The sequence below is a fragment of the Propithecus coquereli genome, unplaced genomic scaffold (genome assembly GCF_000956105.1).
Source record: "Propithecus coquereli isolate 6110/MARCELLA unplaced genomic scaffold, Pcoq_1.0 Scaffold608, whole genome shotgun sequence".
Classification (NCBI taxonomy): Eukaryota; Metazoa; Chordata; class Mammalia; order Primates; family Indriidae; genus Propithecus; species Propithecus coquereli.
Genome location: NW_012152041.1, coordinates 234,696 through 260,039, shown reverse-complemented (window position 1 = coordinate 260,039; position 25,344 = coordinate 234,696). Strand labels below are relative to the sequence as shown.

The following is a 25,344-nucleotide window of genomic DNA, read 5'->3' as shown; positions in this document are numbered from 1 at the left end:
ATGTGATTGATAGGCCTTGGCATTTTAGATTATTTGTGTTGAGAATTCCCTGTATTGTCTGTGTTCGATTATGAGTTTTGTCTTAACATGGGAGGCTCCATTTCTATTCCATCTGAAAGTCCCTTGGGAGAAATTTCTGAATGGTCAACTATGAACCTATGTCTTAGCTGTTGGTTCTTTTCCCAGCAATTTGTTGTTTGGATCCTAATTTTAATTTGGAGGTGCAGTCTAAAGGGTCATCTCCATTGCCTCTTCCTCCCAAAATTAATATCAATTGGCCTTTCTGTGCTTTTGCGAAACAGGAGACTGAACTGTCTCATATGTGGATATTATAAATGTGCTTTCAAAGAGGAATGGAAAATAAATCCCTTAAAAATAAAGAAAGACAAGGAGAATGACCCCCTTCAGACATCCCAGTTGGTTTACAGTGCCTCTACTTGCAAGTATTTGTATAAATGGGAAGGTTCAAAGGCATGCCAGATTTTCTAGGATGGCCAATTCTTGTGCACAAGTTTTTACTGAAGGGCAAATTATATCAAGGAAAATTCAGAGTTCAAATCATCTACCTACCACTGCAGAGTTAAAATGTTGAGCCTCAAACTCTCTGCTTGAGATACACTCGTTGTTTATAGCATACAAAATGATTTGTGTTTGTAAGATTTTTGAGAAATGAGGTCCTCCTGCCCCGCCCCCCCAGGGAGCAGACCCGGTGGGAGGGAAGACTGGCGCACGTGGCCCACCACAGCAAGGGGAAGGAACACCTGCCACCGCCGCCATCTTGGCACCATAGGAGGAGCTGGGGAGGACGCCGCCTGAACTAATTCTTCAATCTCACACCCTTTATGTTTTGACTTGGGGTCAGGAATGGTCTCTCCTTACCTAGCAGGGAGCTCCATTTGGCCAGAGGGCACCATAGCCAGGGCCAGGCAATTAGCATGAATCCTTCGCAGCTGGTTAATACGGCCTTTATAGTAAACTAAAAACTGTATGCATTCTGCTGGCTATGCCAGCCAAGGATCCCTTGAGACAGTTGAAAGGAAAGGCCACCCTAGGATGGGGTACAATCAGCATGCTTTTTGGACTAAAAAAAAAGGACGTTGGGAAGAACCCTGCCTCAAATTGCAAAGGGCTGCAGGTAACAAAAAACCCTCAGGAAAGCAAATGGCTCCTTCAAGTCCAGGACTCAGATGACTAAGGATGGGGCCAGGAGGGCGGCCCCTGCCTCACTAGTAGCTCCAACCCAAATACCCCCGTAGAAGCCCTGGTGCAAAGTCACAGTGGGGACCTGATAAGCAGAGTTTTACAAACGAGGGGGCCCAGGGATCCATGCCTCCCCACTGAAGCCCCAGATGCAAATTGACAGTGGGGATTCCGCTGGCGCAAAGCTGCATGGGCAGGAGCGGTCCGGAGGGTCCCCCTCCCCCCCGCCCCCAACCTTTCTGCCGTGGTCCAGCCCTGGCACCAGCTGCGCACGGCATTCCACAAGCCAGGTAGCAGTGAGGCCGCTGTCGGCAGGTGGCAACTGAGAACTCCCCACAGCGGGCCTGGGGGGCAGACCTAGGCAAGCAGTGGGATCACCAGGAGCTGTTCCAAAAGCGACAGAAACTCACCCCTGAGGGCACCACTAAACTCCTGCTAGATGAATGCCAGGGCCTGATGGGACATGCGGAGACTGCCATTGCGGAACAGTTCATTTTAAAGTTCAAACCTCAACAAACCTGCACGTTGTTATAGCATTGGCAAGAAGAAAGCCACCAAAAGTGAATAAGGCCATATGGGCTGACGGGATCCCAGGACGTACAGAGAGAGTTTGGATTCCTCATATCAGTGAGTATAGATACGTGCAGAATCTACGTGCCACTAAGGATATTGGACTCAGTTGCATTTGAGTGGCAGGATCCTGGGTCTGGGGTGGCCTCGCAGTGCTGCTGGACTGTCTTGGGGCTTTAAAAGGGCTCTCCGGCCCTCTTTGAGAGCTTAGTAGGGGACTTGTGGGACCTGCGATTAGACAGGTTTGCAAACAGCAGGTTACTTATCTAAGGTCCCTAGGAATGACAGGGCTCTGTCACGTCTGGATCCCAGACTTCCTTATATGGGGCCCTTAAAGGGACAGATGCGGAGCCCCTGATCTGGACCACAGACTGTCAAAATGCCTTTGGAAAACTAAAATAGAGTCTGATGACTGGCCCCGTTTTGGAGTTGCCTGACTCACAGAAAGAATTTAAATAATATGGAAAACAAAGAATGAGCCTCGGCGTCTTAGTCTAGATGCTGGGAGACATCCCAGGCCGGTGACATATTTCTCAAATCCACTGGTCAATATCGTGAGAGGACGGCCTCTTTGCCTCCGGACAGTAGCAGCTATTCGCCAGTTGTTATTCAAGACTGTGTTTATTCTCCATCCTGCCACCCGTTTGCCAGCCAAAAAGAATGAGGCTTTGCAACATGCCTGTTTAGGGGTTTTGGAGGCTGCCTGGATGTGCAGTGGCACTGCCACCTGGGACTTCAGCCCAAAAAGTTGAGCTGATTGCCAGAGGAAATCAGGCCACTGGCAGAACTGTTAAGGAGGTCACTGGAGGTGATCCGCTCCTCCGGGGCTTGATATCCTGGCTAGATTTAGATCCCCTCTAAAACTAAAGACTAGGGCTCTGACACTTGGGGTGACAGCTAAATGGAGACAGCGAACCTCTTGCCATCACCAGATCGTACCTTATCCCCCTGGAGAACTCCTACTCATATATCAAAACCCAGCTCACATGTCACCCCCTGCCTACTCCAGTTAGGTTTAATTGCTTTTATAAGTGTGTTTTCATCACCTTTTAGATGTGTGTTGATTACAGCCCTCAGCATACTACGTTTAAATGTTTATGTTTCTTTCTCCTGTAAGTAAGCGGACTATAAGCTTTCCGGGGCTGTGCAGTACTTTGCCTGTTTGTCTTTAAATGCCAAGCTTCTAGGCGAGGACATGAGTGCTGGCACAGTCAGTGCCCAGGAAAAGTGGCTGAAGTTGAATTCGGTCACGGAGACTAGCTGGGAGGTGACGGTACCAATCCTGAGGAACAGCAGTGAGGAGCCTTTCCAGGGAAAGGACTGTGGGGATGAAGAGAGGAAACAAAGCCACAGGCACTGCTTCCAGAAGGCTCCGCATGTTTGTGACCTGCCGCCCTCTGAGTAGTCTTGTCTCATGGAAGCAGGGCAGTTTGTCAGCTCAGTTAATGTCTACCTTGGGCCTGACAGAGTTGGGACCTAGGACCCTGTGTTGGGTGCGTGGGATGGGAAGGAGTTGAATAAGAGGCAGTCAACGGAGTTCCAAGGGACAGGCGTTGAGAACCTATTCTATGTCTGGCTTTATCATGCTAGAGGCCAGTGACAATCAGAGGTGGGTGGCTGAAAGTAGAGCTGCTGATTGTCATTGGCATCTGGAATAGTAATGCCTGTCCCATAGCAGGAACTCAGCAAGTATGTGTGCAAAGAAGGACAGAAAGAAAGAAGATGAGCTCTTTAGACAATCGGAAGTCCCCTTTGTCCACTGCAGCGTTCTCCATGGCACCCGCCTCGCTCAACCCTGGCATGGCCCCAGACGGGCTCTGCTGCTGAGAAGGCCCAGACCTCAGCTGTATCTTTCTTAGTGGCCCCTGGAGCGGGTAGCGCTCTGCCCCTTGCCCCCTCTGCCAGCAGAGCAGGGTTTCCGTTCCCCCTCCCTAGGAGCCCCTCTTCTCTCCGGGACGGGTTCTTCAGAGCTCCAGGGAGAAGCTGAGATAGAGATGACAGCACCTGCTGAGTGAATTCCAGCTCTTCCAATTTGTCCATCCCTTCCTCCTCCAACTCTTCTTCTTCCTCCTCAAATACATCCTCAACCCGAGGGGAGGATCATTCTGCTCTATGCCCATTAAAATTGCAATTCCCATCTCAGGGGTGGCAGCATTGTCCTTCCGATTGGCTGTGCCCCTGTCTGATGGGCTAGTGGGCTTTCATCCCTGGGTTTCCAGGTCATTACCAACAATCAGCAGCTTTCACTTTGGGCCTTTCACTGGATGGGCAGGGAGAATGAGCCCAGTCGAGGAGGTGGGTCTTTATGCTTCCCTTGATAACAGCCTTCCCTTGAGTCCAACTGGATGAGGTGGGTTGATTTTGGAATGAACCTCCCTCTATGGCTGTCCAGCTTGGTTTACTTCCCACAGGCCTTTTGTTCCAGTGCCAGTTATAATTACCCAGGCCGAGGAGATGTCTGGCTGCCCCTGCTTTTCCGTTTGCCCCACTTTCAATTGGCCTAATTACTTCTGTGGGTCTCCAAAGCTTGGAGTGAAGCCATTAAAGTAACAAGAGGCTTGGCATATGTTGTGGCCATTCTGGCTGGTGAGGGCCTCTGTCCCTTTGCATGAGTACTTGCTTCACTCCAAGGCATCTGCATGGACCCATTGGAAGGTAGAGCTATAGTTTGTCTCTCAGCCCCTTTTCCACCCACCCTGCCTCCCCCACCGCATTGCCTAGAGCAGCACCTGCCGTCCATTTCCCACACTGGTACAGAGTGCGTTGGACATAACCGTTTGTATGGGGTAAACAGATGAGGCTAGTTGTGGCTAGAGATGACCGCCCTCAAGGGCCAGCCAGGCACCCCAGGGCCCCATGCGGACACCTGAGGTCTGGGGCTTGTGAGTCTACACACCTGTATCCCATTCATGGTGACCCAGTTGGCGGGCTCGGCCTTTGCACCCTGTGATGGCATGCCCAGAAGGCCGTATGTTTCCTAGTGTACTTCCTGCCTGAACCACCTAGTCCAGATTCCTTTCATTCCTGGGGCGTCTGCATGAAGCATTTCTGCATCTCTTGGCCTCCCTAAACTTCCCAGAGAGGGGGAAGTCTCTCTTGTGTATCACCTGTGTATCACCCTCATTGTTGGTGTGCCATGTTCTGAATGTTCTCCAGACTCCCCATCTCTCTTAAAATGTGGAGCTCAGGGCCGGGCGCGGTGGCTCACGCCTGTAATCCTAGCTCTCTGGGAGGCCGAGGCAGGCGGATTGTTCGAGCTCAGGAGTTCGAAACCAGCCTGAGCAAGAGCGAGACCCCGTCTCTACTAAAATTAGAAAGAAATTAATTGGACAACTAAAAATATATAGAAAAAATTAGCCGGGCATGGTGGCGCATGCCTGTAGTCCCAGCTACTCGGGAGGCTGAGGCAGGAGGATCGCTTGAGCCCAGGAGTTTGAGGTTGCTGTGAGCTAGGCTGACGCCACGGCACTCTAGCCCGGGCAACACAGTGAGACTCTGTCTCAAAAAAAAAAAAAAAAAAAAATGTGGAGCCCAGGACTGTCTGCAGTCCTTTGGATGTTGAACAATGAGGGGCCCCCACCTCACGGGGGGGGCTTCAGGTCTTAACTCTTCATTCACTGCATTCCCAGTTCAGGTAGCTAAGGACCCACCCTGCCCCCAAAGATCTTTCTGGCATACCAGCATCTGGTTTTTCTCATCTGATTTTGTTTATAATTTCACCTGAAGTGGACACTTTGACCATCCCTCTGCACCCTCCCCGGCCACTTCCCCACCACCCATTAGCACTGACACGTGGGTGACTTTAGATCCACAGCTCCTCATCCCTCTGACCCAGAAACCCAGGTTCTCCACACATCCGTGCTGGGCTCACTAGAGCATCCCTGGCATCAGGGCTTTCTGGCACATTGGCACCTCTCTCCTCGGGCATCCTTTGATCTCCTGGAAATACTTGGGAAGCACACTGAGCCATTGTTCCACAAAGGCTTTCATTCTTGCTGCCTTGCACCTTTCTCCTCTTTTCCTTCCTGAGTTGATAGTCTCCGTCGTTTTTGTTTCTGGGGAGGTTTCCGGGAGCCTTAAACAAATTCTGCTTTCATCTGTTTGGAATATTTTTATGTGACCTCCCCCATCCCTTTCCCCTGTGGAAACAAAAATTCAAGCAGAGAATCAGAAAATACAGATGCCCAGTGTTGGGGTGGGAGGGCTGTGGCTTCTGGGAATCCACTGTAGGTGTGACAGCCACCTACACAAAACGTCCTGTAGGGTGTGACGTGTCACCCCATTGCCTGAGCAGCAGGCCTCGGTAACTCCCAGTACAACCTCCAGGCTGTCTTGTCCAGAAGGCTGCCTCTCATCCACCACGTCTCTGAGCCAATGGCCATTTTCAAGAGCTACAGTTGTTTTGATCTATCCAGTGGGTGGAGGGAAGGTAGATTCTGTTCCCTGAAAGAGGAAGAAACAAAAACTGTTTTTGATTTGTTGGCTTGTTTTATAAATGCCTCATTATACTCCACATAATGCTTCCTCAATTAAAAAAAAAAAGTTTTTTGTGTTTTTTTGGGATCACGTCCAGCTGAGAATGGCAGCCTCCTGTTTGAAAATCTGCCTCAGCGAACTGCCGCTACGTGGTTTGGCCCTGAATTTGAGCATGCCATTGCTTAAATCAGGGGCTTGGGTAATCATATCAGGGGACCACTACAGCTTGGAAGCACAGTCGTTTATTATGCTGCGTTGGCAACTGCTTCCACCTTCTTAGCAGCTTGAGTAATGTGGTCCGGCCCTGGGTCCCGTCGTGCCTGCTGGTGTTGATAAATCGTGACGCGTTTTCTTTTCCCCAGTCCAGCATTCTGTTTCCATCTTGGATGCTGAAAAAAAGCCATGATTCTGCCTTTTCATTTATGAATGAAAGTGATTGCTTTAAAATCCTCATTTTTCCACACTGGCTGTTCTTTAGTCCAACTTCACAGATGAGTCCTCCATGACTACAGAAGACCAGATTTTTGAGGCCAGGGACCTTTTGGGGATCCCACATTATTTTCAAATATGGGTCTTTTCACAAGGCGGAAATCCTCTTTCTCCTGCCACAGCTGGCAGAGCTGGCAGGTTTGGTCTCCCGTGTGTATAGTGTACGTCCCTAAAACAAGGTTTTCTGTGCCGATAACAAGTCTGTTTCCTCCAATCACTGGAGGTCCCATGTCAGCCTGGGTACAATGGAACTGAAATAAAATTGCTTGTTGTTCTTGGAGAGGTTGGGGACCCAATGGAGTAGTGACGTGGTGGGCTGGAGGGGGATTGGGAGTGGAGGTTCTATTTCTCAGAAGTTTCTGGGCTTCGAAGAGGAAGGATTTTTGCAGGGGAGCGAGCTGACATTTCCTGCGTGGCGACTGTGTGTTGTGCTCTGTGCTCAGAAGCGCTTTTCATTTGATCTCATTTAATGTAGAAACCACGAAAAACGTCCATCTCTGTGGGAAGCGTGGCCTGCAGAGAAAAACCCCTAAGATAGGAGGTAAAACACTTTCCCTATCCCTGGAAGGGAACTCGAGCAGCTTTATGGTTTCTGAATGATAATAATTGCCATTCGCTGAGCACTTTTATGTGCCCGGCATCGAGTTAAGCATACTGTGTACATCCTGTCGTTTAATCCTCACAAAAGCCCAAGGAAGCAGGGTTCTGAGCTTCTGTAGCTACATAGAAACCACTCCAAAGCTTCCTGACTTAAAATGGCAACGGTCGTTTGTTTTGATCACAAATCTACAATTGGGACAGGGCTCAGCAGGGACAGCTCATCTCTCCTCCTTGCAGCCCCAGCTGGGGCGGCTGCCTGGGGCTGGAATATGCATTTCTGGGGTGGTTCCTTACACGTGAGGAGTTCGATCAGGGGGAATCTCCTTCTGAGATGGCTCCTCACACGCCAGGAGTTAAGCCAGGGGGATTCCTTTCTGAGATGGCCTCTCACACGACTGGCTGTTAGCCGCGGGTTCAGTCGGTTGCACCCCACATGCACCCCTCTGCAGTGCTACTTGGGCTCCCCCACAGCATGGCAGCTGGGTTCCAAGGGCAGGTATTCCAACACAGGACATGGAAGCTGCCAGTCTCTTAAGACCTGGGCCTGAAAACGGACACAGCATCACTTCTTTCATATTCTATTGGTCAAGCAGACACAGAGCCTGCTCAGATTTGAGGTAAGGAGAAAGACACCACAGCTCTCAGTGGGTAGTGTCAAAGGATTTGCAGTCACCTTTATTCTACCAGAAGTGCAGAAAGGTTAAGTGTCTTGCCCTGGTTCACACAGCAAGCACGTGGATAGGTCCTCTAGGCTCTTCTTTCTTGTAGAGTCTGTGACACTCCTGAGTTGGCCTGAGCACCTGACAAAGCCAGTTAATGGTAAGAAAAGGCACAGAAACCTGAGCTGAGGTCAGTGAAGCAGATTCTAGAAACATCCCTAAGTCGCTGGACCTGTGTTTGAAATTGACTTCAAGAGCAACACTGGCAGAAGCCTGGGCTGGAGGAGAAAGCCCTGGGGGTGTGAGAACCACCTTCTGGCATGGGAAGGTGGCTGTGCGGGTCACAGTGGCTTGTAGTCCGTGACTTGTGTTGTTCTTGAGTAGTTGACAAACACAGGCCAAAGCCTGGTGCCTGTTTATGTGTAGTCCTTGAGGAAAAATTTTTACACTTTTAAATGGTTTAAAAAAAGCAAAGAAGAATATATAGCAGAATAATTGAGCCTCTCACACAGAAAGAGTTTGCTAACCTCTATTCTAGAAGGCAGAATCCGGACCTGTGTGACCAGAGGTAGAATTTCCTAACTGGAGTTGCCCATCAGCGGAACTCAGCTCACAGCTGAAGGTTCTGCAGGCAGATGGCCGTGCGTAGCGCACTGCAGTCAGTGGTGTGCTGTTAGGTGTTTAACAATCGGCTCTCCACAGGAGAGGGGCCCCGACTTGTTTTCATGGTATAAATACTGCCACCATAGCCAATTTCCAGCTGTCAACACGGCATCACTAAATGTGGAGTTGGGAAGAGGTGCACATAGTGGGCTCTCTCAGGAGCTCCGGCTTCCCATCGTGACAGTCTCAGGGGCTCAATGGTGCGGAATGCTGCTGCCTTCAAGTAGCTCCCAACATAGGCACATGCACGGACACAGGGAGTGAAAATAGTACTGGAAAAAGCCTGGGAAATTCCATCTGCTACTCTGGGCTCACAGGCAGCCATCAGTGAGATCCACAAGCCCAGAAAGATTAAATACCTTGCCCTTGGCTGCGAAAGTCCACCTGCTATTTCATTGTCTTCAGATTTGAGTTGAGGTCAGTGAAGCAGACTCTAGAAACATCCACCTGCTAGAAAATCTTGAATTCTGCCAAAAGCTTGGTAAGTTTGACTGCATCCAAATTTAAAACTTCTGTTTAGCAAAACATCACTTTAAGCAAAGTTAAAAGGTAAATTACAGATTAGGAGAAAACATTAGAATATGTGAGATCAAGGTGTAGTATCCAGAACACGTAAGTAGCACCTGTGAGTCAGTTAAAATTAATAGCAGTGACAGTCCAGTAATAATATGGGCAAAGGGCGTGGACACAGTTTACACCCACTCAAACATAAACAGCCACCAAACATATGAAAGATTATTGGTCTCACTGCTAAACAGGGAGACGTATGCTAAAACGTTGATCATTTTTTTCGCTTGTCAGATTGGCTGAAAGTAACATACCAGACAGCTGAGGGTGGAGAGCCAGAGCAGCGTTCGTACCAGCTGCTGGAGCGATGTGAACGGATGCAGCATCGCTTACGACCAAACGTAACCTTGACCAGAAATCCCAAACAGAACTGTGCATCCCAGGGCCCAGAAAAACTGTCACGTCCTTGGAGTAGGCGGGTGCTCAAGGAACCATTGCCTTGTAGTTTGGATGGTGAAAATTTGGAAACAACAGAAAGGCCAACAGTCAGAGTGGCTAAACACACTCTGATCTAGACATCAGATGAACATTAGGCCACAAGGAAAAGGAGTATTTTTTGGGATTGCCGAGGTAAAATAGCAAATTACAGGTGGATGCCCATAGTCCGATGCCATTATGCTCTTAAAATGTGCACAAAGCAACTCCATATAGCTCACAGCTGTGTGGAAGAAGTTCTGAGGGGCTGTTCACTGGGTTCATAATAGTGCATGTTTTTGGGGAGGCAGGAAGGGGGAGGGCCAGGACTGGGGAGGAGGGGAGGAGGTCAGAGGGACTTCAGTTTATAGATGAATGGTTTAATTGTTTAAAAGAAGAGTATATTTTTGAGACCAAGCTAAAGTTCAGTTCTTCCCAAACGGAACGGCTGCTGTGAAGGAACCCGCCGTCTCCCTCAGCAAGCCCCACCCAGACAGGTTGGCTGTGGGGAGGGGCGTCTGAGTGTGGTCACCTCGGCCCCTGAGATTGACCCTGCTCCTGAGGGCTCTCTCTCATCACATCTGTCACCTCTGTCTGGCCTCAGGGTCCCCTTGACACTGTTGCCTAAGCAAGGAAACTCTTTTTCCATAATTTCTTGTTGCACAATTGGGACAACTAAAGCATTTTAAATACGACTTTACTGAGAGCTGAGAAGGACAGAAGGGAAACAGAGAGTCATGTGAAATAGACGGTCTTGCTCCTAAAGTTTAGGTTTCTGGTGCGGGTCTTGGAGTCGCCAGCAACCCCCTGCTCAGCCCTGGCCACCCTACCCTCTCAGGCCACTTGTCTGCCCTCTCCCCATTCCTGCCCTCAGGAATATCTCGACTCCTCCGTGTCCAGACCCAAGAGGAAGATTCAGAGAGGGTGTCTCTCTCCCAAGGAGCCAAGGCCACCTTCCGGCTCACCTGTTTCCTGTCCAAGAGCCAACCTCTTCCCCAGGTTTTTGGCCCCAGGAATGTCCATCCATTTCAGGAAAAGCCTACTCTTCAACCACAGGAGCATAGGTGGCCTTAGTCTGTTGTCAGTGTGAACACCACATGAGAACCCCGTGACGTAAGCCTAGTGTCTGGACAAGAGGCCCTCACAGAGAGTAGCTTCAAAGCTTTGTCTCACCCAGAGACCTGTGGCTCAGAGGAGTTGAGGCCAAGGCCTGCTGCATGGAATATTGACACCCTTCCTCTGTGCCAGACACTCCTATCCTAATCATATTACCCCCGTTAATCCCATTAGTATAATGAATGGTAGGTACTAATAGTCCTATTTTATGGACAGAGAAACCTGGCCTTAGAAAATAACTTTTAGCCTTTCTGAGGTCACAGAGCCCCGATTTAAACCCAGGCTGCCCTCCTCTAATGCCTCTTAACCACCAAGCAATATTCTTCCCTTAGGGATTTCGTTGGAGAGACCTTTACAGAGCCTCCTTCCTGTTTTTTGCACAACCTCTATGGGTAAAATGAAAGATCCCCCCACTAATGAACTTTGATTGCCAGGCATGCATTTCTATGAAAATCCCCAGAACTCCTTTTAAGTTGTTACTTCAGCTTGAATTTGAGGTGAAAACAGAAATACATTTTCAGATTCAGCTTGCGTTTTGGATTCAAAGAAGGTAGGGCCAATTCAGAGGAGGCCTTAAGGTTAGGAACATCTTTGAAATGATTCATTTGAATTGAGGGCACCACAGTCTGTAAGCAAAAAATGGCTCAGACCTGCTGAATCTCTTTCCAACCTTAAATTCACACCTGTTTCACAAATGTAAAAGGAAATGCATGGTGTTTCGTCTTTCCCTACATGTGCCCCAGCTTCAATTTTGCATTCAGCAAAATCCTCAGGGACCCAAGAAATTGAAATTAGAATGTAAGAGGTGAGAATGTGAAAATCCTCAGGGCTTCCCCTAGATTAATAAGAAGAAGAACGTTCAACACACAGTGGTGACAATGGAGCACTGAGTTTTAATTTTTGGTTTATTTAGAGGCAAAACTAAGAGGTCATTAGGTACCACCTTGCTCCATCACACTGTGTGCACCCAGGATAGTTATGTTTAAAGGAAGAATCATCTCAAAATGTTTGGGCAAATTACTTAAGCCCCAAGGAGAGAAACAGGTATATATTTCTCACCCACATTTTTGACCTGTATTTAAAAATTTTTATAATAGTGCAGAAATGAAACCTTCTTTCATAGGAGAATCCAAATACAGGACTAAGAAAAAACTTTGGTGAATTCTAATTATCTTCCTCTTTTGTTGCTCGCTTTTTCTTGAGTTGCTTTAGCCAATCGGTAATATTTTGTTTGCAGCTTGTAAACAGTTACTACCTGTTATGGGTTGGCTTGAATACTACTCACTCCCCCGACAAAAATGCGTTGAAGCCCTAACCCCTAGGACTTCAGAATGTATTTGGAAATAGGCTCTTTGCAGATGTAATCAAGTTACAATGAGATCACTAGGGTGAGCTCTAATCCACCATGACTGGTGTCTTACGAAAAGAGGGACTTTGGGCACAGATACGGACGTGCACACAGGGCAGCCTACGTGAGGAGACACAGGAAGGATGCCATGTGAAGGCAGAGATTGGGCAGTTATTTACAGGGAACACCAAAGACTGATGGCAAACCACCAGAAGCTAGGGAGAGGCAGCAAAGGCTTCCCCTAGAGGCTTCAGAGGAGCGTGTCTCTGCCAGCACCTTGATTCTGAACTTGTATTCTCCAGAACCGTGAGACGACAAATTTCTGTCATTTTAAGCCACCTCATTTGTGGTACATGGCTAATGTAGCCCTAGCAAACTAATATACTACCTCTACCTAACCCTTTATAATTATACATTTAGGATGAAATAAGATCGAAAATTTCCGTTCCTCTGTCACAGTTGGAGTGATATTATATTTCTCAAAGATGGCTTCAGTGTTATCTCCTGGCCTACATGTTTGTCCCTTGAAATTCCCCCATCAAGAGGTGGGTTCTGAACCCCCTTCCCTGGAGTCTTGGGTGGGCACTTCTGATGCTGTGTGACTTCTGAGGCAGTTTCCGCCTGCTGGCTGGGACACTTGCCCTGAAGTCTTGACCTGCCTGTGAGCAGTCCACTTGTCTTGAGGCCACTGTGCTATGAGGAAACCCAAACTAGCCCAAATGCAGAGACCACGTGGAGACATGAGACTACAAGAAGAGAGGTGACCAGACAGCCCCCAGCTGCTCCAGTGCCCCTGTGGTTTTAGCTTCAGCCATTGTCTGATTGCAACCCCATGACAGACCCTGAGCCAGAACCGCCCAGCCAGCCCTTCCTGAATTCCTGATCCACGAAATGATTGTCATGTTTAAAGCCACTGACGTTCTGGGGCTATTTGTTACACAGCAATAGACTGTTGTTACACTGTAACAGTTAGTGTGCTCTGTGTTTTGGATCGGTTACTTACTTTTCAGTTTTTAAAATGGATTACGTTAGTATTTCTGATTAAATAGATTTATATTTAGAGCAGGCAGAATACAAGCACAAAATCTCAGTGGCCTAACATAATAGGATTTATTTCTCAGTCACTCAACGTCCCATGTGGATGTGACAGGCCCCACTCAGGAAGCTGGTCCTAGGAAATTGCCTTAATATTCCCCTCAATTATTGTGACGTGCACTGATGTTATGGAACCACTTGATTCAGTTGTTCAACCTTCTCATTGCAACACTTGAGGTCCAGAGAGGTGATGTGACCTCCCTACACCCCTTCCAACCACCCACAACTTGAAGCCAGAGTTGGAGCCATGGGCCTGTGTGTGAGGCCCATGCAGCCCTCTGGCCATGCCACTTCCTAGGGCTTTCTGACCTAGCAGGCCAGGTCCCGAGAGTGTGTCCCAGAACATTCTTGGTACTTAATTTGTTCCACTGGCTCGCAGTTCGCCAACCACACATACTTGGTCCGTGACACCAAATGGGGAAATGCAGCCCAGCACTGCGGAGTCCTCACGTTGGCTGTGAAGGGGCCTCGTCAGGCAGCGAGTGTGCAGCTAAGAGTCCTCTGTGGTTTACCTGATGGCCCGAGCTGGTCCCAAATCAAGCCCTGTTTTATCTCGGGCAATTCCTAACAAGAGTCAGGGACCCTCTAAATTTAATTTAGAAACTAGCATCCTGTCATACCTTCTTGTACGTGCCTCAGAAGACTCGCTTGGTTTTTAAAGTGTCCTCATTGTGTTCTGTTATGGCTAATTTTTAGGGAGGCTTCGGTGGTAGTCAAAGGCATGGGAAGGAGAAGGAAGCTTCATGTTTTCCAGCTCTCTCGGTGAAAATGGGGAGCACTGATTAGCATGCGTTTCACAGCATTTCCGTGATAGCTCTGCAATTTAAAGCACTGACTCAAAGCCCTGATAAAGGAGGTTCAACTCGCTTTCTAAATCTGCCGCACAGATTGCTCATCTCTCCTCCCATCAATCTTCCTTCTCTTAGGCAAAATGTGGAATTCGGAACAAAGAGGAAAAGTACCAGGGTTTTGACTGATTTCCTCGTTAACGTTATTCTCTTGTCCCGCAGCAACATTGTGTGCATTTGAGTTTTGGTTCTAATCATGTATATAAAAGTGTTTGCGTGGGGAAAAAAAACCCTCGAGTCATTTTCTACCTTCTGAGATTTGGGGGACTGAACAGGGGTAAATTCTTGAACAGCACTTACTGTGCTCCTAAATCTTCAAGGACATAATTTGGTTTCAATTATTTTGATTAATGAGTAAAGATTTTATAAACAGAGGTTCATGGCAAGAACATCTGCCTTGCTGCATGGCATGAAGGAGGATGAGTATACACACAGGGCCTTCAGGGGGCCAGTTGAGGGGTCCTGAGTCAGTGTGATAGGGGCTCCACTCACCCTCCTGATGACGAACTGAATGGTTTGGCTTCCTGGACAAGCCACGACATGGACCTCTTCGCATAATAACAACATGAGATCTGAACAGGGCCTCGTGAGAGGGGTGGGTGAAGGAGAGGAGAGGACCAGCTTGTGCCCCTTTCTCTCGTCTTGATGAGGCACGGCCACTTTGCAGTCCTGGTCCCCGACTCTGGGGATTCCAGAATTGTTCTTCGTCCTCACTACTGTGGTCAGGAAGCTGTGGCGTGTGGCATTGAGTGGCTCAGCACTCAAAGACCGAATAAGGTACAAGGAGAGCAGGACAGAGCAGGGCAAACCTGATTTCTGTAGGCTGAGCCCAGTTCAAGATGGTGAATGTTCTATTGCTATGTAATAAACTGCCCCAGAATTAGTGGGGTGCAGGTTGTGTTCCCTGGGGCGCAGACTCTGAGATGGAGAAGAATGTGCAGGGTGATTATTAAGAGCCGTGTCTAGGGTCGAGACGTGGAGAGGAGGAGAAGGAAGCAGGAATGGGCGGAGGACAAGTGGAGCTGTCTTGCGGCCCAGCGACAGCCCCAGCCGGCCAACAGGGAGTGCCTGGGGACTGTTCACAGGAGGGCCCGGTTGCTTCTGCTAGGCCCCTGGGAAGAGTCCCAGGGATGGGAGGATCACCTCGCCCTCCGGATAAATCAGGGGGCGGCCCTGCAGCAGGAGCATGGGATTAAGACTTGGGAAAATGGTTCTCAGTTTTTGGCGTGCTTATTAAAAATGCTGAGTTTCCTGGGCCATACTCTTGGAAACCCTCACACAGCAGGTTGAAAGTGAGGCCTAGAATGTTCACTTTGAAAGCATCTCCAAGCAATTTTGATGCCAGTGGACTCTAGGCCACGCTAAGACCAACACCGTCTTGTAGGGTGAAGGGTGGCATCTGAACCTTTTTTAAGAAAGCAGCTTTTTTGCCATTTGTGTCTAATCTCATGAGCACGAGTTTTCTTCATCTGCGTGGATGTAGTGCGGTAGGTATAATGTCTATGAAACTGTCTTACCCTAAGAAAGATAATGAATACAGCAGTTATGTGCATGATTGCACTTCACTATTACCTTGTAAATGTAGGGTTAAACTTGATAAAGATTAACTTATAAAAACTCTTAATAAAAGTTCCCGGTTATTTTTCATTAGTCACCACTGTAGAGTGTTTAGGAGAAGTTTGTATATCCATCCACTGGTTTGAGCACTTGCTGTGTACCTGGCACTGTACTGGGAGGGGGTGTATAGCAGTAGCCACTGAGGTGGGGTGGCCAACCTCTGCCCTGCACAGCTGACAGTCTGGCCAGGGACGCAGGCTAAAAAATCCTTAACCAACCACATACATTTCAGTTTTGTGTAAGTTTATTCTTATTAGGTATTTGTTAAGTTCATTACTAAATGTAGAGTTTTATAAATGTATTAGTATTTACGTATAAACCAATATTAAACAAAAAAGAAAAGAAACTTATCAGACCATATATTGTGATTGTGAGTTTTAAAAAGTTGATGAACATTCAGATTATAAACCTCTCAGCTACTCTGTCATTGAGATAGGAAGAGGTACTCTGTAAATCCTGTACAAGGTTGGTTTGCATTTTTTCCCCATCAGTAGAAGTAAGACTTCCCTTCTAAATATGTTCAATTAAAATGTTTTAAAGACACATTGATTTTTTTCTCCCAAGATGTCTCGTCTCTGCCCCTCTCCTCATTTGTGAACGTGGCATCTTAGGAAAATGGTACCCAAGTGCTTTCAGGCACGAATATACCTGAATGCAGAATTCTCACCACCCGCACAGAGAATTCTTAGTGGTTTCAGCATGTCTTTATGCTATTTTCTTGTCTGAAATTTGAGCACGTCTCATGAGAGAACAAAGTGATGTGAAACAGAACTGTCATCAATAACCTCTGCTTCCGGGTTCTCAGTGTTGCAGGTGGTGAGCTGTTTGACTTCTTAGCTGAAAAGGAATCTCTGACTGAAGAGGAAGCCACTGAATTTCTCAAACAAATTCTCAATGGTGTTTACTACCTGCACTCCCTTCAGATCGCCCACTTTGATCTTAAGGTACGTCGTGGAGTGTGAGCCAGACAGCAGCTTGTGCAAACCACAGCCTTGGTGGTTTATTTGATAAGAAAAACTGAGGCATCCGGAAGAGTTGCCTTCTTTCTCTTGTATGGGCATAACAGACAGAATTATCAGCATAAATCAGCAAGCAGGTAATACATGTCTACCCCTGGGATGCCTAACCTTTTTTAGGGGGTAGAGGCTTAAGATTAGTGACTATGTCTGGACTCGATGGGGAAGAATCAAGTGGTCTTACCAGCAAGGTCTTTAAGCAAAGGGGTTGCCCTTGGTTACTGGGGCATTTTCATCCTGGAATAGCCAGTGGCTGGCACAGGTTCCTTCTCTGGGCATGTTAAGACAGAAGGTGTCTTGAACGCTGCCCTGCTGTTGATGCAAAGGCTTATGGCATGACTCTGTCACCAACAGTCAAGCAAACCAGACCCTGAGATTGGCTAATTGTGGTGTTTGCCTGGCCAGAGGCAGGGCACTGTGGGAGATGACAAGGTGTGTCAGTCATACTCCCAGCTGTGACAGAGGCATGGTCTCTTTGGGAAGGAAGCAACAGGAAATGGCAGCGTTACAAAGCTCTAGTTGAAGGCAGTGAGGAGAGATGTGGAATTATCCTGACCATTGGAGCCGGGTCGGGCTTAAGAGAAGAGAGGATTTTCTCCACACTCACTGTAACTGGACCCCAACTGCCACCCCCCCCACACACACTCACTAATACACAACACACCCCGAAAGTGGCTTGCTACAAACTCCTGTGACTCTACCTGGTGTCTTGTTTCTGGCCCTGGGAGCTGGAAATGCCAAAGAATAAATGCTCACAGACGCAGCTCTCAGCAACGGAGGATGGGGCAATGGTGGGTGAAGACCCCAACTCCCTCACGCTTCAGGTGGAATAAGCCTGAGCCCTGCTCCTCCTGCCCCAGTTCCTTGGAAGGATGGCGTTGCAGTCACCCCGCCTTGATGGGACATCCTGCCCTGGCTTCCTCCTGTTTGCGGTACCCCCTCCCCCCAAGTGTTCCTGGCATCGCCTCCTACAGGAACCACTCACACCTGATCCTTGCCTCAGGCCTGCTTTGGGGAGGACTTACCCAAGACTTCTCTCTTCCCTGGGGTTCTCTTTCAATCGCCTTTTCTCCCTATTTTGGGGTCTTTTTTTTTTTTTTTATAGAATGGAAGAACTATTTTGTTGCCCTCAGCATAACATATTATAGCTTTTTATTTCTCTCTCTCTCTTTTTAAAGCCTGAGAACATAATGCTGTTGGATAGAAATGTCCCCAAGCCTCGGATCAAGATCATCGACTTTGGCTTGGCCCATAAAATTGACTTTGGCAATGAATTTAAAAACATATTTGGGACACCAGAGTTTGTGGGTAAGTGTCTTTGCTCCTGCTTATATCTCGTGAATGTTAAGCTGGCGGGATTTGGCCTGCTGCGAGACCATTTCCTTGGTACACGTTTATGGTTGTTACATGGTTGTTACATGAAGGTGGAGTCTTTTACTTCCTTCTCAAGCTAAATGAATGTTTATTTCCTCTTAGCTCCTGAGATAGTCAACTACGAACCTCTTGGTCTTGAGGCAGATATGTGGTAAGGAGCATGTCCTTGGTGTTGTTATCTTTCTGATTTATTCTACTATTCTTCTGACAAGTTTTTGTTTTGTTTTGTTTTGTGTTTAGGAGTATCGGAGTAATAACCTATATTCTGTAAGTAGCAAAATCCACAACTCATATCATTTCCTCTCCTATGAGACCATATGTTTAATTAACCATTAAATGTGCTGTGTTGATCTCTTTAGCTTCTGCATCCTTTTATGTAAACATACTCATTTTACACCCCCAAAACATGTTTAGTTTATACTAATTAAACATTTTCTCCTAATTTGAAATGAATCATCAGAAACTGTAGCATAATCGCTGAAAGAAAGCATGGCTCTCCATCACTGCTGAGAAAATAGGTCTCTTTTAAGCTGCTAGATACTGTTTCAATTAACTTGTTAAGTGAATCTTTTGCATTAAGCTGAAGCCTTTGTTTGTGATAGTTAAATGCCTTATGAAATGTAGCCAAACTCTAAAGTGACTCTAAAGTGATAAGCACCAGGTTATCTTTTTCCACAATCCCCTTAGCAGATGTTATAGGAGCAAAATGACAACACAAGGGATCGTCATTAATATTCTGCACCCAACTTTATTTCTAACAGCCTAAGTGGGGCCTCCCCATTTCTTGGAGACACTAAGCAAGAAACGTTAGCAAATGTATCTGCTGTCAACTATGAATTTGAGGAAGAATACTTCAGTAATACCAGTGCCCTAGCCAAAGATTTCATAAGAAGACTTCTGGTCAAGGATCCAAAGTGAGTGTCCCCTCTCCCTGAAAGATGCTCAGCCACAGCCGCAGCTAGCCAGGGGCCAGCACCTGCTCTGCACGTGGCCATGTTTCCCAGACCCTGGTGGTTCCAACTGCCAAAGGGCAGCATGCCGCCTCAAATGCTTCAGAAAAACGTGTGCAGGGCCCTTTGCATTTGCTTAGGCAGTCCCTATGGGCACAACAAAATAATCACAAAAAGACCAATGTCGTTTTTGGCTTTCTTTCCTAAACTGCATTTTCCAGAGCGTCTGCATGGTAGACACAGCCAGCATGGAAACAATCTTAGTATTTGCTGCTATGGTCACAGCATTTTTTTCTTTCTCTCCCTCTCCCCCAAAAGGAAGAGAATGACAATTCAAGACAGTTTGCAGCATCCCTGGATCAAGGTAGGTTGCATATTATGTCTCAGTCTAGCTCATTTTCTAAGCGATTGGTTTGAGAGCCCTGGGAGTCATTTGTCCTAGAGTACTGCCGACCACAAGTTACACCTGGAGTATTGTTTGCTATTGATGCTGTATTTTAAGACAAACAGACATATTAGACTGTATCCTAATGATCACCACGGTGGAGGGAGAGGAGTAAGCCATCAGGAAGCAGAATCATAAGAGGTCAGGTCCACGCAACAGCCATGTTTGGTTTGACCTCTGGGGTGCTGGCCCAAACAGAATTTTTTTCTTAAATTTGAATTAATTTCCAGCATGTAAATATCATATGAAATCTGTATTTGCTGCTTCTCTTGAAAAACCTGAAGATCTACCAACACTGAGCACAGGTGCCTTTGCACGAGGGCACGTGGCCACCCTGGCATATTACACCTTTACATTACCTGCCTGGCCCTGTTGGCATTTGGATTAAAATTGCTTCAGCCCAGGGCAGAAAGGACTAAGGGTGGGGAAATAAGACAGTTACAGAATAAAATCACGGAATGAATAAGTAGGCTACAGAGGCAGGTTCCGGGGCAACAGTTGCCTGGGCTCCCCTAGACGGCCCCGGCTAAATGCATCTACTGGAAAAGATGCAGTAGAGGGGAGCGACCAAATGTGCCAGCCTCTGAGGCCCCGCCCAGCTCTAAATTACCTGATGGTGCCCAACTTCAAATGCCTCAGAACACAGCTTAACTATGAATCTTGCCATTCCCAAGCGATCAGCGTGAAAAGTTGTAATTCGGTGTGGCTGCAAGCTCAACTTTTCGCCAGGATCAGTCTTTATGGATTTTATTACACCCTGGGACATAAGAGTTAGCCTACTGAGACCAAACTCCTAGATCTTGCGTGTTGTCCCACCGTGTCATTCTAATTTGGTAAAGTGACTATGTAAGCATCCTGAATAATGGGAACTTTCAAAAAAGGTTGACATATAACACATTTCTGTCATTCGAGAGCTCTAAGTCTTTTTTTCGGACTTTCGTTTTAGCCTAAAGATACGCAACAAGCACTTAGTAGAAAAGCATCGGCAGTAAACATGGAGAAGTTCAAGAAGTTCGCAGCCCGGAAAAAATGGAAAGTAAGATTGTTTGACATGCAGGGATTACCAAATTCTTTTTGCTCCATGGAGCTCTGTGTGGTCAGGGCTCATCTCGTCTGACACTGGCAGTGTGGAAAATGCATCCTTTCCTCTTCTTAATTGACTCTGTCATCTTCTGCACCATTACTATTTTCAAAAACAAACAAAAACAGTATTTCAGGCCGGGCGCAGTGGCTCACGCCTGTAATCCTAGCTCTCTGGGAGGCCGAGGTGGGCGGATTGTTTGAGCTCAGGAGTTCGAAACCAGCCTGAGCAAGAGTGAGACCCTGTCTCTACTAAAATTAGAAAGAAATTAATTGGACAACTAAAAATATATAGAAAAAAAAATTAGCCGGGCATGGTGGCGCATGCCTGTAGTCCCAGCTACTCAGGAGGCTGAGGCAGGAGGATCGCTTGAGCCCAGGAGTTTGAGGTTGCTGTGAGCTAGGATGACGCCACGGCACTCTAGCCCGGGCAACACAGTGAGACTCTGTCTCAAAAAAAAAAAAAAACAGTATTTCAGCCCTATTTAACTCATATTTTCAAATGTAATTTTGTACTATTTATCAAAACCATTCCCAAGACCAAATTTTCAAATCAGCACAATAAAATTATAGTGAAGTCTTTTGCTAATACCACAAGTCACATTTTAAATAAATTCATTCTTTGTGGTAAGCAGCATGAGATCACATTTATAAGGGAAGTTGTGTACATGGCTGTCTACACCCAGCCTGTGTCGGAAGCAGTTGGGGAGTGGGTGAGGCAGCACCGTGAGCATTTGCAGTGTGGCCTCTTCTTCCTCGGTGCGCAGGGCCTCCACCCGGGCTGCATGGGAGAGGGCTCTAAAGGCATTCCAGACATCCTGGAACATACCAAACTTCAAGGTTCAAAAGGTGACGGGATGGTTTCATTTCCTGTGCCCAGGGCCACGTCAAACCCAGAAGAAGCGGATACTTGCCACATCTCCCTGGCACTGGGCCAGCAGTGTGCCTCATTTTCACACCCACCAAGTTTAGGGTGCCCTGATTGGGATGAGGAAGACCACAGCACTACATTCTCAAAGGAGCCCTTAAAATTAGGCTTAAAATATAGAGAGAACAGGGGCCAGGTGAGGTGGCTGTAATCTAAGCACTCTGGGAGGACAAGGCAGGAGGATCACTTGAGGTCAGGAGTTCAAGACCAGCCTGAGCCAGAGTGAGACCCCCATCTCTACTAAAAATAGAAAACATTAGCTGGGCAACTAAAAACAGAAAAAAACAAAATTAGCCGGGCGTGGTGGTGTGTGCCTGTAGTCCCAGCTACTCGGGAGGCTGAGGCAGATGGATCGCTTGAGCCCAGGAGTTGGAGGTTGCTGAGAGCTAGGCTGATGCCATGGCACTCTAGCCCGGGCAACAGAGTGAGACTCTGTCTCAAAAAAAAAAACAAAAACAAAAACGTAGAGAGAACCACCCTGCATGTCTCTCACATTCCTTACCTGTTTGCTTCTGCCTTTGAGTGTAAATGCAGAGATGTCTGTTCTGTGAACTAAGGGGTCCCCACCTGTTTGTTGGTTTCAACAACTGTATGCGTTTTGATTATCACTCGATTATCACATTAGCTACCATTACTGCCCATGTGGCACAGAGGACACAGAGCAAGGTCCCTGCATACTGTGCCTCTCCATGGGGGAACCTGCGAGGGTTTTGTAGGGTGAGTCACATTCTTCAACGGGTAGAGAACCAAATATGGAGAAAAAAGGGATGCAAGGTGTCCAGCTCTGTAGTTTAATAATAAAATGCAGAGGAATCTCTGTCTGTCCTGTTGCCTTGATTTATAAGACCTTTAGAATTATTCTTTAAACAAATAGATTCCAACCTACTTTAGGATTGCCCGCCCCTGAGGAGTGCACACTGTCAGCAATGAGCACTATCTCGAAGACTTTGTCGTTTGCACTAATTTGACTATTGTTACATAAGCTCTCTCCTCCTCTTCCCCTGCCCTTTTTCTTTTTTAAAGCAATCCGTCCGCTTGATATCACTGTGCCAAAGATTATCCAGGTCATTCTTGTCGAGAAGTAACATGAGTGTCGCCAGAAGCGATGATACTCTGGTAAGCAAACCTGTTTGCCTTGGTGAGCTTCTTTCTCAGAGCTGTGTGTTTAGGATGTTTAAGTTGTTCTATTTGTTCAACAACCCAGAAAACCTGGAGTCGTGGAAATGCCTGGCCTCTTCTCACTCCTCTCAAGAATGGGGCTGGGGTGGATGATTTAATGACTCTTGTGCTTCTTTTCTCCTCTTTTCTCTTTGATTTGGTTAGTTCTGCCCCCCTCCCACCACTACGACCTCTAACACTACTCTCTATCTCGATGGCGCGCGCACACACACACACACACACGCACATATTTTGGTAAGAGAGGCAAACCAGTCAAGAGGAAAGAACTTATTCTAATTTCCATAAACTACAATGAGACACTCTATAGCCAATGACATAGGAGAATCTTGGATCACAGTAATCCAAAGAGGGGAGACAACCGCCACCCCTCCCCCCGCACTGACAGATCGGGGAAAACGCAGTGCTGCTCGCTGGTGTGTCTCGTGGGTAGACCAAAAGGCCAAACCCACTTGCTTTAGTGACATTGTATTAACTGCCCAAGAGCCTCGAGAGCAGCTCTGCAATTTTTCCCCCCAATCCAAACTGAAACTTAATCACAGATTAGCTCTTCAGATATGACTGGACGCATCTGAATTCAGCCAGACTCTCCCCCGACGGTCCAACAACAGGGCTCTGTTAGCTCAGGAGGTAAAGGGGACTCCAGGAACGGCAGACACGGGAGTTCTGTGGGAACCACCCTGTCCTGTAACCAAGCACTCAGCATTTCCTGGGCGGAACGTGCGTCTCCAAGGGCGGGGATCACACTTGAGCAGACACAGCGCTCTTTTTTTTTTTTTCCCTGAAATGAGTAGCTTCACTGAGGCTCCAGGTCTAGCCTTCTGGAATAAAATGAGGTAGGAGATGTTTCAGAGAAAAAAAGGCGAGGGAGAGAAACAAGTCAGGGGGAGAAGAGATAACAGGAGGAAGAGGAAGGCTTAGTTTGGGAATTGCTTGCCGGTTGCAGTGGAACCAAGGAACAGATAACAACTATGAATCAAAGTGAGATGATCAGAATGATTAAAGTTTGCAAATGAAAGTCATTCTGAATAATCAGTTGGGGAAAAAATGTATGTCTCACAGTAAAAATTTAGGGTAGAAGCAGCACCCAGAATGCTGTGGAAACTCCAGTTGGGAAGGTCCCCTCTCAGAGGTCAGATTCTCTCGTCCCCATGTTCTGCTAATCATGGGACGTGCCGTAACTGCTTTATTTCTCCAATCTCCTCCTTTCTCTTTTTTTTTTAAATTTTTGTTTCCCAACTTCGACGAGCATCAGAATCTTCCTTTCTCTTGACTTCGACTTTCATGGAAATGTCTCATGGTCATCAACTTGGATTGTGATCGAAAAGGAAACCAATGGCATTCTTAAACGTGTATTCCATACAAATAGTATTAAAAACCCTCGTGGAGTTTGTTTAGATTCTGATCTGTAGAAAAGAGAAAACAGTTCAGAGAAATGCTCTTTCCGTTCTGCCCCCACAAGCAGAGGTCCAGCTTCTGTAGAGACGCTTTTCCGGATCTGAAACATCAGTAGTCATGTAAGTCCAGAAATTTTGTTTAGGATCTTTCTGGCTGATTCATTGATTTTAATGTACCATGTTGTGGAACTATGCTGTTGAAAGAAAACCCTGACAAAGTGGCAAAGATATAACAAACTTATTCAGCGTTCTCTAGATATTTTTCCATTGTAAGGAGAAATGCATTTATTTTCCTTTCTCTGACCTTGAGTTTTATATTTTTCCCCATTTAGAGCCTATTTCATTCTTCTTTTTTTTTATAACTATGACCAGCTACCTGAGAATTTTGCCCTGTTATTCTATATGTAAAGAAGGAAGAAATTCAAGTGATCAAAAAATGACAATTCTGTACTTGGAAAAATTTCAAATTAAGAATATCTTATTCAAAAACATCATTTGTTTGCTTCTATGGTTTCTCTTTTTCCTTACCCAGAAGAGAGCCTGTGTTACACCTGAAATTTTCCACAGCGCTTTCTGGGCCTATATTTGGACAGATTCCTAGGATAAACACAAAGGGTTATTTGTCATCACCATTGTTTGAAATGTGAATCTTGGAAGTTGTTTGTTCTCTGGGTTGTAATGCAGGTGACATTAGGGCCCAGGCGAATCATAGATGGTGTTTGTTTGCTGCATGGAAGGGGCAAACAGTAACCCCCAGTTCTCTCCATGATCGTGTGGATTTGGGGATTAGACGGCTTACTTCCCTCTGAATGCCCCTGTGAACAGGGGAGCACTGGTTTCTCTTAGTGGATAAGAAGATCATGGCCAGTGGCCTAACTCTTTCTTTTGTCTCTGCTGTCTCTATCTAGGATGAGGAAGATTCCTTCGTGATGAAAGCCATCATCCACGCCATCAACGATGACAATGTCCCAGGCCTGCAGCACCTTCTGGGCTCGTTGTCCAACTACGACGTTAACCAACCCAACAAGGTCTGGTTCTGCTCTGCCAGGGGTACTGGGGGGGGCCGGTGGTCACAGTGACTGTGCACTTCCAAGACCAAGGTGGGGAGACCCCATCTGCTTCTCCACTCTACGTTCCAATGAGAAACTTTATACTGCAGGAAAAATCACTTCTGTTTAGACAATGATTTGAGTCACAAACAAGGTCTTTTTCCATTGAGGGCCTTTCTTCATTCTCCTGTTGAGCCTCTACCCATGAAATTTTGGATCTACCCACCCTGCGAATGAAAATGTCACTGTTGATGTGAATCTGAAAGA

At 46.9% G+C, this 25,344-nt stretch overlaps 1 protein-coding gene across 2 annotated transcripts in view; it reads left to right on the top strand.

Moving 5' to 3' along the window:
• DAPK1 (death-associated protein kinase 1) overlaps positions 1 to 25,344 on the top strand; it is a 180,725-nt gene that overhangs the window by 102,079 nt on the left and 53,302 nt on the right. For both annotated transcript variants that reach the window (XM_012659386.1, XM_012659385.1), the window contains exons 4-12: positions 16,468 to 16,606; positions 17,857 to 17,986; positions 18,155 to 18,203; positions 18,293 to 18,319; positions 18,814 to 18,966; positions 19,321 to 19,366; positions 20,394 to 20,483; positions 22,479 to 22,571; positions 24,937 to 25,056. In XM_012659386.1, the coding sequence (XP_012514840.1) occupies positions 16,468 to 16,606; positions 17,857 to 17,986; positions 18,155 to 18,203; positions 18,293 to 18,319; positions 18,814 to 18,966; positions 19,321 to 19,366; positions 20,394 to 20,483; positions 22,479 to 22,571; positions 24,937 to 25,056 (847 nt within the window). The remainder of the gene's footprint in view (positions 1 to 16,467; positions 16,607 to 17,856; positions 17,987 to 18,154; positions 18,204 to 18,292; positions 18,320 to 18,813; positions 18,967 to 19,320; positions 19,367 to 20,393; positions 20,484 to 22,478; positions 22,572 to 24,936; positions 25,057 to 25,344) is intronic.